The sequence below is a fragment of the Oncorhynchus nerka genome, linkage group LG15 (assembly GCF_034236695.1).
Source record: "Oncorhynchus nerka isolate Pitt River linkage group LG15, Oner_Uvic_2.0, whole genome shotgun sequence".
Taxonomy (NCBI): domain Eukaryota; kingdom Metazoa; phylum Chordata; class Actinopteri; order Salmoniformes; family Salmonidae; genus Oncorhynchus; species Oncorhynchus nerka.
In genome coordinates, this window is record NC_088410.1 from 51179924 (window position 1) to 51195644 (window position 15721).

General features: G+C 43.0%; 1 protein-coding gene across 1 annotated transcript in view; it reads right to left on the reverse strand.

Annotated features, from left to right (window-relative positions):
• Positions 1 to 15721, reverse strand: part of raly (RALY heterogeneous nuclear ribonucleoprotein) — a 158032-nt gene that overhangs the window by 73481 nt on the left and 68830 nt on the right. Inside the window, exon 3 of the mRNA XM_029682668.2 lies at positions 6795 to 7073. Coding sequence (XP_029538528.1) covers positions 6795 to 7050 — 256 coding nt within the window. The 5' untranslated portion in view covers positions 7051 to 7073. The remainder of the gene's footprint in view (positions 1 to 6794; positions 7074 to 15721) is intronic.

Here is a 15721-nt window from a genome sequence, read left to right on the forward strand (position 1 = left end):
AACACAATTGACATGTTCTCACAGATATCTGCTTATAAGATTAATTGGCAGAAGTCAGAAACTATGCCTGTATCCAAATTATGTCCTCCTGTTGCAATTACTTCATTACAGTTCAAATGGATACCATCAGGGATGAAATACCTGGGTGTAAAATTGAGCAACGAACTACTGAATATCATGCAAAGTAATATGATGCCACGACTACAAAAAACAAAGAATAATCTTGATAAATGGAGGTTGCTTAATCTTACTTTATGGGGTAAAATAAATACTGTTAAAATTGTTGTGTCCCCAACGTTTTATTATTATGTGTCCATGATGCTCCCTGTGACCATTTCTCCCTTACTATTTAAGCAGTACAATCAAATGATTAAGGATTATCTTTGGGATGGGAAAAATCCCAGAATAAATGTGAACAGGTTGTATATTCCAAGGGATGAAGGAGGACTAGCATTACCCAATGTAGAACTGTACAACATATCATTTGAAGTAGCCAAATTGTCCAGACACTGGGACAATTATGATTTCCATTTGGGATGGACTCAGACAGTCCTCTCAATCACAGTGAGGCCTTATCACCCCCAAAAATTCAGAGACAGCTAACTGAAAAGGATAACCCAATCATACAACATTCCTGAGAGGTATGGGTTAAGATTCAAAATATGTTTGGAATTTCACAGTTTAAACAAAAATATTCCTCCATATGGCATAACCCATCGGTTTGCATAGGAAAACATTCATTTATCTGTGAGGTATGGCTTAGACAAGGCCTGCATGCACTAGGGGATCTATATGAGAAAGGAGTGCTTATGTCTTGTCAGGACCTGAAGGGAACATTTCATTTGCCAGATAAGGGAGATTTCTGGAAATACTTTACAACTAAGGAGCTGCATGGGGTCTCTTATGAATATTAACCTCCAGAGAGTTTAAACTTGTTAGAACAATATTTCATGTTGTTAGGAATATCGCACTCCGTTTCAGTGTTTTATAAAAGAGTCTCATATGCACAATAGGAAACTGTGAGAATTGAAGGTTGATTTGGCAGAGGGATCTGAATTGTGACATTGAGGAAGATGTATGGAAACATTTTGTTTCCAATGTAGGGTGGTGTACCAGGGATACAAGAGGGACATTTACACGTTATAAGATTGTTCATAGATACTACTCTACCCCAGTTAGATTACTTAAAATTGGTCTATTGCGAAACAATTTATGCTGGAAATGCAAGGGTGAAGTAAGTACCTTTCTTCATGCTATATGGGAATGTCCCATGTTGCTCCCTTTTTGGAAGAAGGTTCTTAAAAAGCTTGAAGAATGGGTGGGACAGCCTATCCCAGAGTCCCCACAGGTGTGCTTATTAGGGGATATCTATTTTACCACCAGGTATTAGCAGAGAAGAGTTTGGTCTTACCTGTGTGGGTTTTCATACTGCGGCAAGACTCACTACGTAACTGGAAGAGCACAGATAGTCCGAAATCAACAGATTGGCTGAAACTCATGGTGGAGACTGCATCTTATGAATCAAAGATAGCAAAATTACAGGAGAGGAAAGGGAAATTTAGCAAGATATGGGAACACTTATTTAATTATATAAGGGACATGCGGGTGAGAAGCTAGGGCATAAGTTAGAACATATATATATGTAATGGGTGTTTTTTTGGCATTTAAAAAAATATATAGTCATTTATTTTTACTTGCTGTTTAATTTTTCAACCACCATATGGTTAAAAGGTGCTGTCTTGTTTACTGACTTGTTGAGTGTTATGTTTTTGTTGTTATTAGTGTCATGTTGATAAATTAATTAAAAACTTTATTGACAAAAAAATTAATTGAGGTGGTTACCATTGTCCTCAGACATCTCACGCTCACAGTCCAGAAGGTGGGGGGCAGATATTAATTTGAGCCGACTCACTCTCATACACAGATTCTTCATTAGAATTACAAAATATCATTACTCTATACTCAATGGCTGTCAGTATCTGTCAACAATTAAGGTGCAAGGCAGTTAACCCACTGTTTTCCGGGTGCCAATGGCATGGATGTTGATTAAGGCAGCCCCCCACACCTCTCTGATTCAGAGGGGTTGGGTTGAATGCATTCCATTGTACAACTGACTAGGTATCCCCCATTCCATTTCCTTTCCCTGTATGTGATGTGATAATCTGTGAGGTGATAACCTGTGTGCTTTGTGATTTGTCAAAAATGGTAAGTCATGTGGTCCGGTTCTTGTATACACTGTAACAAGCACATCGAAGATGTGTAATATCTGTCAAACATAGCTGCTATCATAATGGATTTAGCCGCTGTTAGCATAGTTGACACGTATCTCTTTTCTAAACAATATTACATTTCTCTGATGTGCCCCACCAGAGAAGTGGTGCATTGTAAACAAGTCTAACTTATGTTTTGTTTTCTGTCAATACATCCTGTAATTTAAACTGGTTTATGGAATGATTTGGCTGTGAATGTGTTCCCTGTAATGCTTGGATGATGAAGTTTATCATTTATCTTTTACAATAAAAGGTGAAATTGAGGAATAAAGTTGTGAAGTCCTTTATTTTCCATCAGTACAAAACATTGTTTAGTCGATGCTTTTCAGACAACAATAATATTTAGACGCGTTTGTTGCATCATATGTAGACACCCTGTTGCTTCTGTTCAAACCCCATATTTGCGATGGTATGCAGGGACCACTCAACAATGATCAAAAAATGTTTGATTGAACGCGACAGAAGGCTACATGATGATCTTGGGTCAGTTTAGCATTTTCTCTACTAATGATTAAGATTAGTATTGGGGAGGGGAAGCTGATTCTAGATCTGTCTAGCCATAAAAGGGCAACATAAATGCCTGACAACCTTGATGTTTGTGCAGGCCTAACATCTCCACCAGAGGGAGGTGTTTAGCCATGCTACGCCTCTCTCTGTCTCTCCCTCCACTGGAATGTAGCTAAAGCTAGCATCAGTGGCCTGATCCCTAGCTGTCACTCTCTCTGGCTCCTGTGGACACAATCCTGATTGTGCTCTCTGGGCACACCCACCGTGTGGGGATTAAGGATGAGGCTGTGAGGTGTACGCTGGGGCCTCACTCCACACTGAAAGCCTGTTAACTTGACTGTGACGTGAACGAGCTGTGTTTGAGTGTGAGTGTGTGTTTGCGAGAGAGAGTAGGTGTGAGCCTACAGTCTATATGTTGCAGATTGTGTGTGGTGTGTTTTTCAGTAGTGTGTGTGTGTATATGAGTAGGTGCGTGTTTTTGTGTGTGTGTGCATCAGGTTGTGTGCATCTTTGAAAGTCTTTGTTTATGTGTCTGTGCATGTGTGTTTGTGTCTCTGTTGGCATGTCCGAGTATTTCGGTCTGCCGGGACCAGGGTCTTTGAAAGCAGAGTTGGCACGAGTCAGTGAGCACTTTAAGCCCTCTCTGATTCCCCCTGTGATCCTACCCAGCTAGCACATTTGGTTCCTTGGAAGTTGTGGGAACGTACATTTTTGTTTTTTATGGGACGTTTTGTTAACGTTCTGAGAAATAATGTGTTTGTAAATAACATTCTCTGAACTTACTAACATTTTCTTGTGTTTTTTTTATGGAAAGTTTTCTTAAAGTACTCAGAGCAATTTTAGAACATGACTTTAAATAGAACCATGAGGAAACCAGTAGGAAACGTTATGCTGAAGTACTGAAATTCCAATAGAATGTTTTTTTTTACAACATTCCCAATGTCAAACTAGTTGGAGAACGTTCCTAGAACATTACCAACATTTATATTAAATGTAACCATGTTTGAACTTTTAGGAAATGTTTGGTTAAAGTAAAGTTTTTTGTCATTAAATGAGCTGAGCACTATCCTGCACCATTCCCATTCAAAATAACCATAGGACAACAACGCTCTCACCAAGTTCTAAGAAACATATGGTTCTCAGAACATTATGTGCTAGCTGGGTATGGGCACCTGCAGAGTCAACACCTGGCCCCGGCCTGCCCCTCATCTATCTGCATGAAGGGCAGCAAAGGCCCTGTTGCCGGGGTACATTACCGGTGGTTACAGCGGCCCATGCCACAGCTGATTAACCTAGATCTAATTTTGGAGGACAAAGTTGAAATGAAAACCGAGGTTTCCAGCTGCTAGTTAATAAGCGGTATCCTGAGCGTTATTTGATACAGAGGTGATATGTGTAAAGCTGTGTAGCCTGCATAAGTGGACTAGTCAAGCAATTTACTGCAGTGGCTAGCAACAGTATGTCTGCTTCCCAAATGGCACCCTATTTCCCTATATAGGATTATGCCTGGTCAAAAGTAGTGCATCATGAGAGATGATGTGTAGCTAAGAAGAGTGATATGTAATTTGATATCTATTTGATAACAATCTCTTTAGGCCCAATTCAGAGTCAAGTGCACACATCTCTTTTCAGTAAATCACTCATTGGGAGGAAAAAAATGTATATAAATAAATGTATAAAAATTCACGACAAATCAAAATACTGCCCAATGTGACTTTTCTGGTCTTTTCCGCCACTCACATTTAGTTCCCTGAAACTGTCCAGCTGGTGCTCTGTGTAATGGGGGGATGAAGCTTTACCAGACAACCAGTAGCAGGGTGTTAAATGATTCCCAGTGCAGTGTAGTCTGTGCTGGTATTCCTCTGTGGCTCACCACACAGCCAGGAGGTTAATCTCCATGTTCCATTGAGATCAATACTCTGATAACAAGCACCACTCTTCAAAGGCCTGATAAGGACTACAGGGAGCGCCGTAAGAGTGGTTTATATACCCACTGCTCTTAGCTCTGGCCCAGAAGCTCTCTCTGCTCTCTCATTCCCAGAGGTAGTTGATGCAAGGCCAAAATAAACATGGCCGACCTGTAGCCAAGGCTGCTGGATTATACATGGGGTACATACTAAAATGGAAATTAAATTGAACCATGTTTTAACCTTTTGGAAATTTTCTTTTAAAGTAATGTAATTACAAGCTCTCTATTAATAGTTACCATGTGCTGAGAACAGTGTTTAATTTGAGCTGGATCCTGCTGGAACAGGATCTGGGACCTGTCCGTTTTGGACTGTTTCATTCTGGAACATATTTGTCCTGATCCGGTACCTAATTATTGTAACTTTTTGCAAAGTAAAAATTATAATAAAAGCATTTAAAGTTCATTTGAGTTGCCTTTTCGTTAATTCTTCTGCCACCAAGAAAAAAACATTTTCAATTTTCAAAAACAAAAGTACATTTTCAGCCTGGGCCTGATATTCTAAGAGTTGATTTGGGTTGGGCCGGCCCGGGCTTATTGTTTGCGCAACATTGTATCCTATGTTTGAGACCAACGCGTGGCCATGGCTGTGTGAGAAGCGAGTCTATATCACTCACAGAATTAGAATGAGATTCACTTTCTATGATCTCTCTCCCTCTCTCTGATTGACATGAGTCCGCAACTCTCATCGCTCAAGCGTTGCACTTCATTATTTATTTCCTTATAGAAATCATAGCCGCCCGAATGCTTATGGTGGATCTTCAGTACCCCTGATTTATTGAAATAAATTTGCCAAAGTTAGACCTACTGTTCAAAAAGAAATTAAATAATTCAGAATAGCCTACTACACCATGACAAAGCCTATAATTTAACCACAGAAGATCAATAGCTTCTTTAAAAAATAGCCCAATAACAAGGCATAGACTACAGTAGGGAACACAGGTAAAAATCTGTCCGTGAACAAACAGCATGCAAACAAAACAGGCCTTTCACAATATTTCAAATACAATCGTAGAAAAACACAGGTTGGAAGGCAAATGGCTCCTTCTGAAAAGAGACGACCCCAATTTGTCTGCTGTAGGCTACTGAAATATTTCATTAACTTCCAAATATTGTTTTACAAAGTAAAACAAGAAAGAGAGAGGCTTTTAGAACTAGTGCATGGGCCATCACCAGCAAGTGAGCTACACATCATTGGGTGAGTCAGTGAAACTGGAAAGTATTTTTATGACTATAATTTCCTCCTCATATTGTAGCCTACATGTCTCCACACACCTAGGCTATTGATGGATTCAAGACAAGGTTCATTATTAGATTCTCAGTTAGTCAGTGTCAAAGTAGCCTGTCATTTTGATCATTTGTGCGGTATTAAGGTGCTTTCAAGATAACTGGGAACTCAGAAAAAACTAGGTCGATTCATGACGTCAGGAAAGCTGGAGCTCTGGAAAGAGGCCCGAGTTCCCAACTTGGAATTCCGAGTTGATTGACAGTTCCCAGCTGTCTTGAATGCACTGAAGTTGGAGATTTCCCAGTTCCGAATTCCCAGTTGTTTCGAACGCGGCATAAAAAAATATTATGCCAAATGTTTTATTATGTAGAATTGCATGAAATGCAAGGCCAACATTTTCCCAGATCCTAGGCCACAAAAAAATATTCTCCATGTATGCAACTTCTGTAAGTGCCTCTACTCTACTGCTCTATGCTACTACGCAAATGAGATGATATGCATGCAATGCTTCTTTATAAAGGTGATTTTTGTTTTCATGCATTCTGGTACCTCAGAGCTCCCCAGGTCACCCCCCTTTCGAGCTCACTTTTTGTTCCGGCACCTCCCGATTTACAAATGAAGCACTGGCTGAGAATGTTCCTAAACCAAGCAACTATCATGCACCATTCCCAGAAAGTTGTGGGAAGGTTGTATGCAAACATAAGCATAGGTCAACCACGCTCTCACCAAACTCTAAGAAACATATGGTTCTTAGAACGTTATGTGCTAGCTGGGTAGTATTCACTATTCAGACGAATGAGAGAAGAACCCAAACAGGACTCACCCAAAGTCTGTCCCGCCAGCATTCGTCCGTTTTCCCCAATAACAGCCCCACTGGCATGCCTCTCGCTGGCGTACTGGACAAAGGCGTAGCCCTTGTGCACAGAGCAGCCCAGCATGCGGCCATATTTCGAGAAGATGGTCTCCACATCCATCTTCTTCACCACCGCTGTGTTGAGGTTACCGATGAACACGCGTGAGTTGATGGACTTGGGGTCGTTCTTGTTCGTGACGTTGCTGGTCTGAACCTTCAGAGACATCTTGGTTAGGAACCTCAAAATATCTGCGATGAGGGGGGAAAAGGATGATAAACAAAAATTGTAAGTTCCTTTTCTTTGGATGATAAGTTGCTCTTCAACTTTTTTTGTTTTGTTTTGGAATTATACTGTAAGTCCCCTGGTGGGATGTTTTGCTGTGGTAGATATTCTACTTGCTGCGAGGACAAAACTGCGTTAGTTTAATGAGGTGCTATGAGTTAATAGAGAAATACTAGACAAGATATGCAGAATTCCTTTCAACAATCGATAATGATGGACAAAAGAAACCCAAATAACATCAAGGTTGCCATCACTTAACAGACTTCTGTCACTTCCCATTGCAACTAAATGCATGCTCTTCAAACGATCGCTGCCCGCCCGCCCTGCATCAGTACTCTGGATGGTTCTGATTTAGAATATGTGTACAACTACAAATACCTAGGTGTCTGGTTAGACTGTAAATTCTCCTTCCAGGCTCACATTAAGCATCTCCAATCCAAAATGAAATCTAGAATTGGCTTCCTGTTTCGCAACAAAGCATCCTTCACTCATGCTGCCAAACATACCCTCGTAAAACTGACTATCCTGCCGATCCTTTACTTCGGCGATGTCATTTACAAAATAGCCTCCAACACTACTCAGCAAACTGGATGCAGTCTATCACAGTGCCATCTGTTTCGTCACCAAAGCCCCATATACTACCCACCATTGCAACATGTATGCTCTCGTTGGCTGGCCCTCGCTTCATATTCGTCACCAAACCCACTGGCTCCAGATCATCTATAAGTCTTTGCTAGGGAAAGTCCCACCTTATCTCAGCTCACTGGTCACCATAGCAGCACACAGCCGTAGCACGCTCTCCGACAGGTATGTTTCACTGGTCACCCTCAAAGCCAATTCCTCCTTTGGCCGCCTTTCCTTCCAGTTCTCTGCTGCCAATGACTGGTACGAATTGCAAAAATTACTTAAGCTGGAGACCCATATGTCCCTCACTAACTTTAAGCTCCAGCTGTCAGAGCATCTCACAGATCACTGCACCTGTACACAGCCCATCTGTAAATAGCCCATCCAACTACCTCATCCCCATAATGTTATTTTTTTGTGCTTCTTTGCACCCCAGTATCTTCTACACATCTATCACTCCAGTGTTTAATTGCTAAATTGTAATTATTTTGCCAATATGGCCTATTTATTGCCGTACCTCCCTTATCTTACCTCATTTGCACACACTGTATATAGACTTTTTTTTCTCTATTGTGTTATTTACTGTATGTCTGTTTATTCCATGTGTAACTCTGTGTTGTTGTTTGTGTCGCACTGCTTTGCTTTATCTTGGCCAGGTCGCAGTTGTAAATGAGAACATGTTCTCAACTAGCCTACCTGGTTAAATAAAGGTGAAATAAACATGTAAAAAAAAATAATTGGGCACACACTGTTTGAATCAATGTTTTTTCCACGTCATTTCAATGAAATTATGTTGAACCAACGTGTGTAATAGACATTAAATTGACATCTGTGCACAGTGGGTTTGCAGACACATTTATCAGTTTTGCTGTTACTTTAGGGAAGGTGCAAATTATGGGGGAGCCAGGGGGGACTCAGATCCCTGAATGAGACATTAACTCCCCTAAATACAACAAAGTCTAACTTTTGGGGGGGTCTCTAAATAATGCTAATTTAACCATTCTCCTATTTGTTTTAGATGTAGTGGTAAATTTACATTTACATTTACATTTAAGTCATTTAGCAGACGCTCTTATCCAGAGCGACTTACAAATTGGTAAATATGAAAATAAAAGCTTCCAAATGAAACTAACACCCCCACCTCTCTCTCCATCATGGTTTGAACCATTTATTTCTATGTGGCGGCGGCTCTGTCCACTAAGTAGTGCTGAATTTCGGCTTCAACTGAGCTACTTTAAGCATAGATTTTCCTTTGTACTTCCTTATTTTCGCCATTTGTTTTCCATGCTGCCTTGATTAAAAAAATAGCCCTAATTCCAATACATTAGATGTATCTGTTCATTTATCATTGTTTGCTTTTGTCAGTCACCTGTTTGTTGGTGCACGCGAATAGGCTACTGGTGTTTTCCGTGCCATCCGTGGCCAGAAGTAGTAGACCGTTTATTTAGCTTTATTATTTTGTATCAAAATTTGTTTTCTTTCCTGGATCAGGTGATGATGGTCAACAATATCACGAGACAACTAGCCTACAGCTAGACACCAATGTGCATCCAATCCATCCAACAAGTAGGCTATATTTTAATGACAGTACGGTGCATTCAGGAAAGTATTCAGACCCCTTTCCTTTTACCAAATGTTGGTACGTTATAGCCTTATTTTAAAATGGATTTAAATAAGTATCATTCTACACACAATACTCCATAATGACAAAGTGAAAACAGGTTATTAGAAATACCTTATTTACATAAGTATTCAGACTCTTTGCTATGAGACTCAAAATTGAGCTCAGGTGCATCCTGTTTCCATTGATTATCCTTGATGTTCCTACAACTTGATCGGAGTCCGCCTGTGGTAAATTCATTTGATTGGACATGATTTCTAAAAGGCACACACCTGTCTATATAAGGTCCCACAGTTGAGAGTGCATGTCAGAGAAAAACCAAGCCATGAGGTTGAAGGAATTATCCGTAGAGCTCCGAGACAGGATTGTGTCGAGGCACAGATCTGGGGAAGGGTACCAAAACATGTCTAGAGCACTGAAGGTCCCCAAGGACACAGTGGCCTCCATCATTCTTAAATTGAAGAATCACTACGACTCTTCCTAGAGCTGGCCGCCCGGCCAAACTGAGCAATCGGAGGAGAAGATCCTTGGTCAGGGAGGTGACCAAGGATCCGATGGTCACTCTGACAGAGCTCCAGAGTTCCTCTGTGGAGATGGGAGAACCTTCCAGAAGGACAACCATCTCTGCAGCACTCCACCAATCAGGCCTTTATGGTAGGTTTACCTTCCAACAGGACAACGGCCATAAGCACACAGCCAGGAGTGGCTTTGGGACAAGTCTCTGAATGTCCTTGAGTGGGCCAGCCAGATTGAACATCTCTGGAGATAACTGAAAATAGCTGTGCAGCGACGATCCCCATCCAACCTAACAGAGCTTGAAAGGATTTGCGGAGAACAATGGGAGAAACTCCCCAAATACAGGTGTGCCAACTTGTAGCGTCATACCCAAGAAGACTCAAGGCTGTAATCGCTGCCAACGGTGCTTCAACAAAGTACTGAGTAAAGGGTCTGAATACTTATGTAAATGTGATATTTCAGGTTAGGTTTTTTTATACATTTACAACCATTTCTACAAACCTGTTTTTTCTTTGTCATTATGGGGTATTGTGTGTCGATTTATAAGGGACGAAAAACAATGTAATCAATTTTTGAATAAGGCTGTAAGGTAACAAAATGTGGAAAAAGTCAAGTGGTGCGAATGCACTGTAGATGACTATTTCAGCTAGAAGAGGTTAACGCTCAGTTAGAAGCATTTCATTTTGGCTTACATAGGCTTACATTATTTTGGATTTCTGTGCCCATAAAAACTGTTTTCACGGTGAAAAGTAATGACATGTTACGTAGACTTCTACCGAAGTCGAAGCCTCTCCTTGTTCGGGCGGTGCTCGGTGGTCGACGTCACCGGTCTTCTAGCCATCATTGCGTTTTTCATTTTCCATTGGTTTTGTCTTGTCTTCCTACACACCTGGTTTCAATCCCATTCATTACCTGTTACCTGTGTATTTAACCCTCTGTTTCCCCTCATGTCTTTGTCAAAGATGGTTTGTTATTCAGTGTTGTGTTGTTTCTGTATTGGTGCGCGACGGGTCCTCGTACCCTCTTTGTTTATTGTTACATTAGGTGTTTGGAGTATGTTTCGTTTATTGTTATTAAATAACTCCATTACACTCAGTTTGATTCTCTGCCACCTATACACACGACTCTGACATACAGTGCATTTTCCAAGATCTCCAAGATCCATGATTCGTACAGGGTTTAGTTCGATGTTGTAATTAATGACAAATAACACTGTCATAAATGTCATTAATGTAATGAAGGAAAGGTATTGTTTTATGTCACACAATCTGTGGAGACTCCAAGCATTAACTCATGAATTATGGACAACTCATGAACCAATGTGTAAAACATGTTTTGATTCAACTCATGTATTATATTGAACGTAGGCTACCTGTTCTGCATTTGTTCATGTGTGTAAAATTGCCTCGGTTGAGAGGGTAGGCTACCGGCGGTGTAGGCCTAGTGGAGAGTAAACAAACACAAGTAAATGCTGTTTAACCAGCTTTTTCAGAAAAATGCATTGAAAGTATAGGCAGCATTACCTTTTTTTTTTATTTTTTTACCGCGAATCAGTTCACCAACCATTTTATTTACCACAATATCACTGGCTACCGGTAGGCCTTTTTGAAGTTCATGGTAATACACATTGTAGCCTAGTCTAATAAGTTTATCATCTTGTCACACCGTGATCTGGTTCACCTGTCCTTGTGATAGTCCTCCTGGTTTTGACCGTTGCCTGTCCTGACTCTGAACCCGCCTGCCTGACCACTCCTGTTCTGACTACCAGCCGGCCTATCCCCTTGTACTGTTCTGGACTCAAATCTGGTTTCTGATCCATGCCTGGCCTGACCTCGAGACTTCCTATCACCTGGTACTGTTTGGATTCTGACCTGGTTTATGAACTCTTGCCTGTCCCCGACCTGCCTTTGCCTACTCCCTTTGTTATAATAAATATCGGAGCTCAACCATCTGCTCCTGTGCCTGCATTTGGGTCTCACCTTGTGCCCTTATACATGTGACCATCCTATTTTAACTAGGACAGTTTCAGCCACATTTCAGGTTTTCTGACTTTTCAGGCTGCAATTTTTTAAAACATTTGTCAGGAAGATGCATCAATTAATGTAGGCCTAATCAATGGCAATCGCTGAATGTCAGTGGGCACACTTTTTGGTGTTTTGTAAGCAGAAGTCTATTTCCATTAATCAAATGGCGCGAGTATACATGCCGTTTTTGATGCTGGAATTATTTTGGAGTGGATGAACATGCACAGGAAGCCTACTTTTTGAAGTGATTTGTTTGACAATCAGATGAAAAAATAATGAAATGTTGTGTGACACATTAAAAGGTCATTCATTTTTACCGTTTAAATACCGTCTTTACTAATAGGCCCATCATTTTTTAAATATAGAGACCCCCCCATGCCGTGGTGTAATTCGCACTCTGACTATAGGCGTTGCATTTTGAGAGATTCAGAATTCTACAGTATGTAAATTGAGTGTATAAAAGAACAAAAAATGACTTTAAAGACAAGAGTTGAAAGGACTAAAGTTGATTCTATTGAACAGAACAGTGTGAAGCTGCTCCCCGGCCTCCTGTGTGTCTGTGTGGAGAGCTCTGGGAGGCAATGTCTGTTACGTTACGGCCTTATTCTAAAATTGATTAAATATTTTTTTTACTCGTCAATCTACACACAATACCACATAATGACAAAGCAAAAATAGTTTTTTTTAAATTGTTGCTAATTTATAAAACAAAATAGCCAAATCTTACATTTCTTCAGACCCTTTACTTTTTAAGTATTTTTTATTCATTTAACCTTTATTTAACTAGGCAAGTCAGTTAAGAACTAAGTCTTATTTTACAATGACGGCCGATCCCGGCCAAACCCTCCCCTTACCCGGACGACGCTGGACATTCAGAGACTTGTTCCAAAGCCACTCCTGCGCTGTCGTGGCTGTATTATGCTTATGGTCGTTGTCCCAGTCTGAGGTCCTGAGCTCTCGGAAGCATTGCTGTACTTTTTTGCCTCAATCCTGACTTCTCCCAGTCCCTGCCACTGAAAAAAAACACAGCATGATGCTGCCACCACCATGCTTCACTGTAGGAATGGTGTGAGGTTTCCTCCAGACATGATGCTTGGCATTCAGGGCAAAGAGTTAAATCTTTATAAATCTTTTATAAGACCTGAGAATCTTGTTTCTCATGATCTGAGACTCTTTAGGTGCAATTTGGCAAACTCCAAGCGGGCTGTCATGTGCCTTTTACTGAGGAGTGGCTTCCGTCTGGCCACTCTACCATAAAGGCCTGACTGGTGGAGTGCAGCAGAGATGGTTGTCCTTCTGGAAGGTTCTCCAATCTCCACAGAGGAACTCTAGAGTTCTGTCAGAGTGACCAAATGTTTTCAATTTAAGAATGATGGAGGCCACTGTTTTCTTGGGGACCTTCAATGCTGCAGAAATGTTTTGGTACCCTTCCCCAGATCTGTGCGTTGACACAATCCTGTCTCGGAGCTCTACGGATAATTCCTTCGACCTCATGGCTTGGTTTTTGCTCTGACATGCACTGTCAACCTTGGGACTTTATATACTGTAGACAGGTTTGTGCCTTTCGAAATCATGTCCAATCAATTGAATTTACCACAGGTGGACTCCAATCAATTTGTAGAAACATGTCAAGGATGATCAATAGAAACAGGATGCACCTGAGGTCAATTTCGAGGATCATAGCAAAGGGTCTGAATACTTATGTAAATAAGCTTTTTTTTTTTTATATACATTTAAAAAAATTATAAAAACCTGTTTTTGCTTTGTCATTATGGGGTATTGTGTGTAGATTGCAGAGGATTTGTATTTTTTAAATCCATTTTAGAATAGGGCTGTAACCTAACAACATTTAGAAAAAGTTAAGTGGTCTGAATACTTTCCGAAAGAACTGTATATGAATAATATTTGCTCTTAGAATGGAGGTGGCACCGGATAGACCGGACCGTGAAGGCACACTGGAGCTATCGAGCACCGAGCCTGCCCAACCCTACCTGGCTGAATGCTCCCCGTAGCCAGGCCAGTGCGGCGATGTGGAATAGCCCGCACTGGGCTGTGCTGGCGAACCGGGGACACCATGCGTAGGGCTGGTGCCATGTACTCCGGCCCGAGAAGTCCACTCTAGCCCGGCCGATACGAGGCGCTGCTATGTACCACACCACACTATGCCTGCGCACCGAGGCCACCGTGCGCCTCACTGCATAACACGGTGCCTGCCCGGCCCCCCTCTCTCCACGGTAAGCACGGGAGTTGGCTCAGATCTCCTACATGACTTAGCCACATTCCCCGTGTGCCCTCCCCCAATACATTTTTGGGGCTGCCTCTCGGGCTTCCTTGCCAGCCGTGTTCCCTCAAAGCGCTGGCTCCCTTTACCTGCTGCCGCCGCTCTCCTGGCTGCCTCCAGCTGTTCCCATGAGAGGCAATCCCTTCCAACCAGGATCTCCTCCCATGTGTAGCAACCCTTGCCGTCCAGAATGTCCTCCCATGTCCATTCCTCCTTATAGCGCTGCTCCTGCTGCTCGTTACCACGCTGCTTGGTCCTTTGGTGGTGGCGATTCTGTACGTGCCGTTGTTGGTGGAAGAAGGTGAGGACCAAGGTGCAGCGTGGTATGTGTCCATATTTATTGGAATGAACACGGAAATAACAGAAATAACAAAGAGAAACGACCGAAAACAGTTCTGGCTGGTGCAGACAAACAACAGAAAACAGAAAATAATCACCCACGAAACACAAGAGAAAACAGGCTCCCTAAATATGGTTTTCAATCAGGGACAAAGATTGACAGCTGCCTCTGATTGAGAACCATACCAGGCCAAACACAGAAATAGAAAATCATAGAAAAACTAACATAGACAACCCACAACTCACGCCCTGACCATACTAAAACAAAGACAAAACAAAAGAACTAAGGTCAGAACGTGACAGTAACCCCCCCCCCCAAAGGTGCGGACTCTGGCCGCAAAACCTGAACCTATAGGGGAGGGTCTGGGTGGGTGTCTGTCCACGGTGGCGGCTCTGGCCGGGACGTGGACCCCACTTCAACATAGTCCTTGTCCGCCTCTTAGCCCGCCTCCGTGGCCTCTTAAGAGCGGCGACCCTCGCCGCCGACCTCGGACTGGGGACCCTAGCCACGGGTCCCGAATGGACAGGAGACTCCGGCAGCACCGGACGGACGGGAGACTCCAGGAGCACCTGACAGACGGGCGACTCCGGCAGCTCAGGACAGACGGGCGACTCTGGCAGCTCAGGACAGACGGGCGACTCTGGCAGCTCAGGACAGACGGGCGACTCCGGCAGCTCAGGACAGACGGGCGACTCCGGCAGCTCAGGACAGACGGGCGACTCCGGCAGCTCAGGACAGACGGGCGACTCCGGCAGCTCAGGACAGACGGGCGACCCTGGCAGCTCAGGACAGACTGGAGACTCTGGCAGATCCGGACTGGAAGGAGACTCTGGCAGATCCGGACTGGAGGGAGACTCTGACAGATCCGGACTGGAGGGAGGCTCTGGCAGATCCGGACTGGAGTGAGACTCTGGCAGATCCGGACTGGAGTGAGACTCTGGCAGATCCGGACTGGAGTGAGACTCTGGCAGATCCGGACTGGAGGGAGACTCTGGCAGCACTGGACAGGCGGAAGCACCTGTAGGAAGGAGACGGAGAGACAGCCTGGTGCTGGGGGGCTGCCACCGGAGGGCTGGTGCGTGGAGGTGGCACCGGATAGACCGGACCGTGAAGGCGCACTGGAGCTCTCGAGCCCCGTGCCTGCCCAACCCTACCTGGCTGAATGCTCCCCGTAGCCAGGCCAGTGCGATGAGGTGGAATAGCCCGCA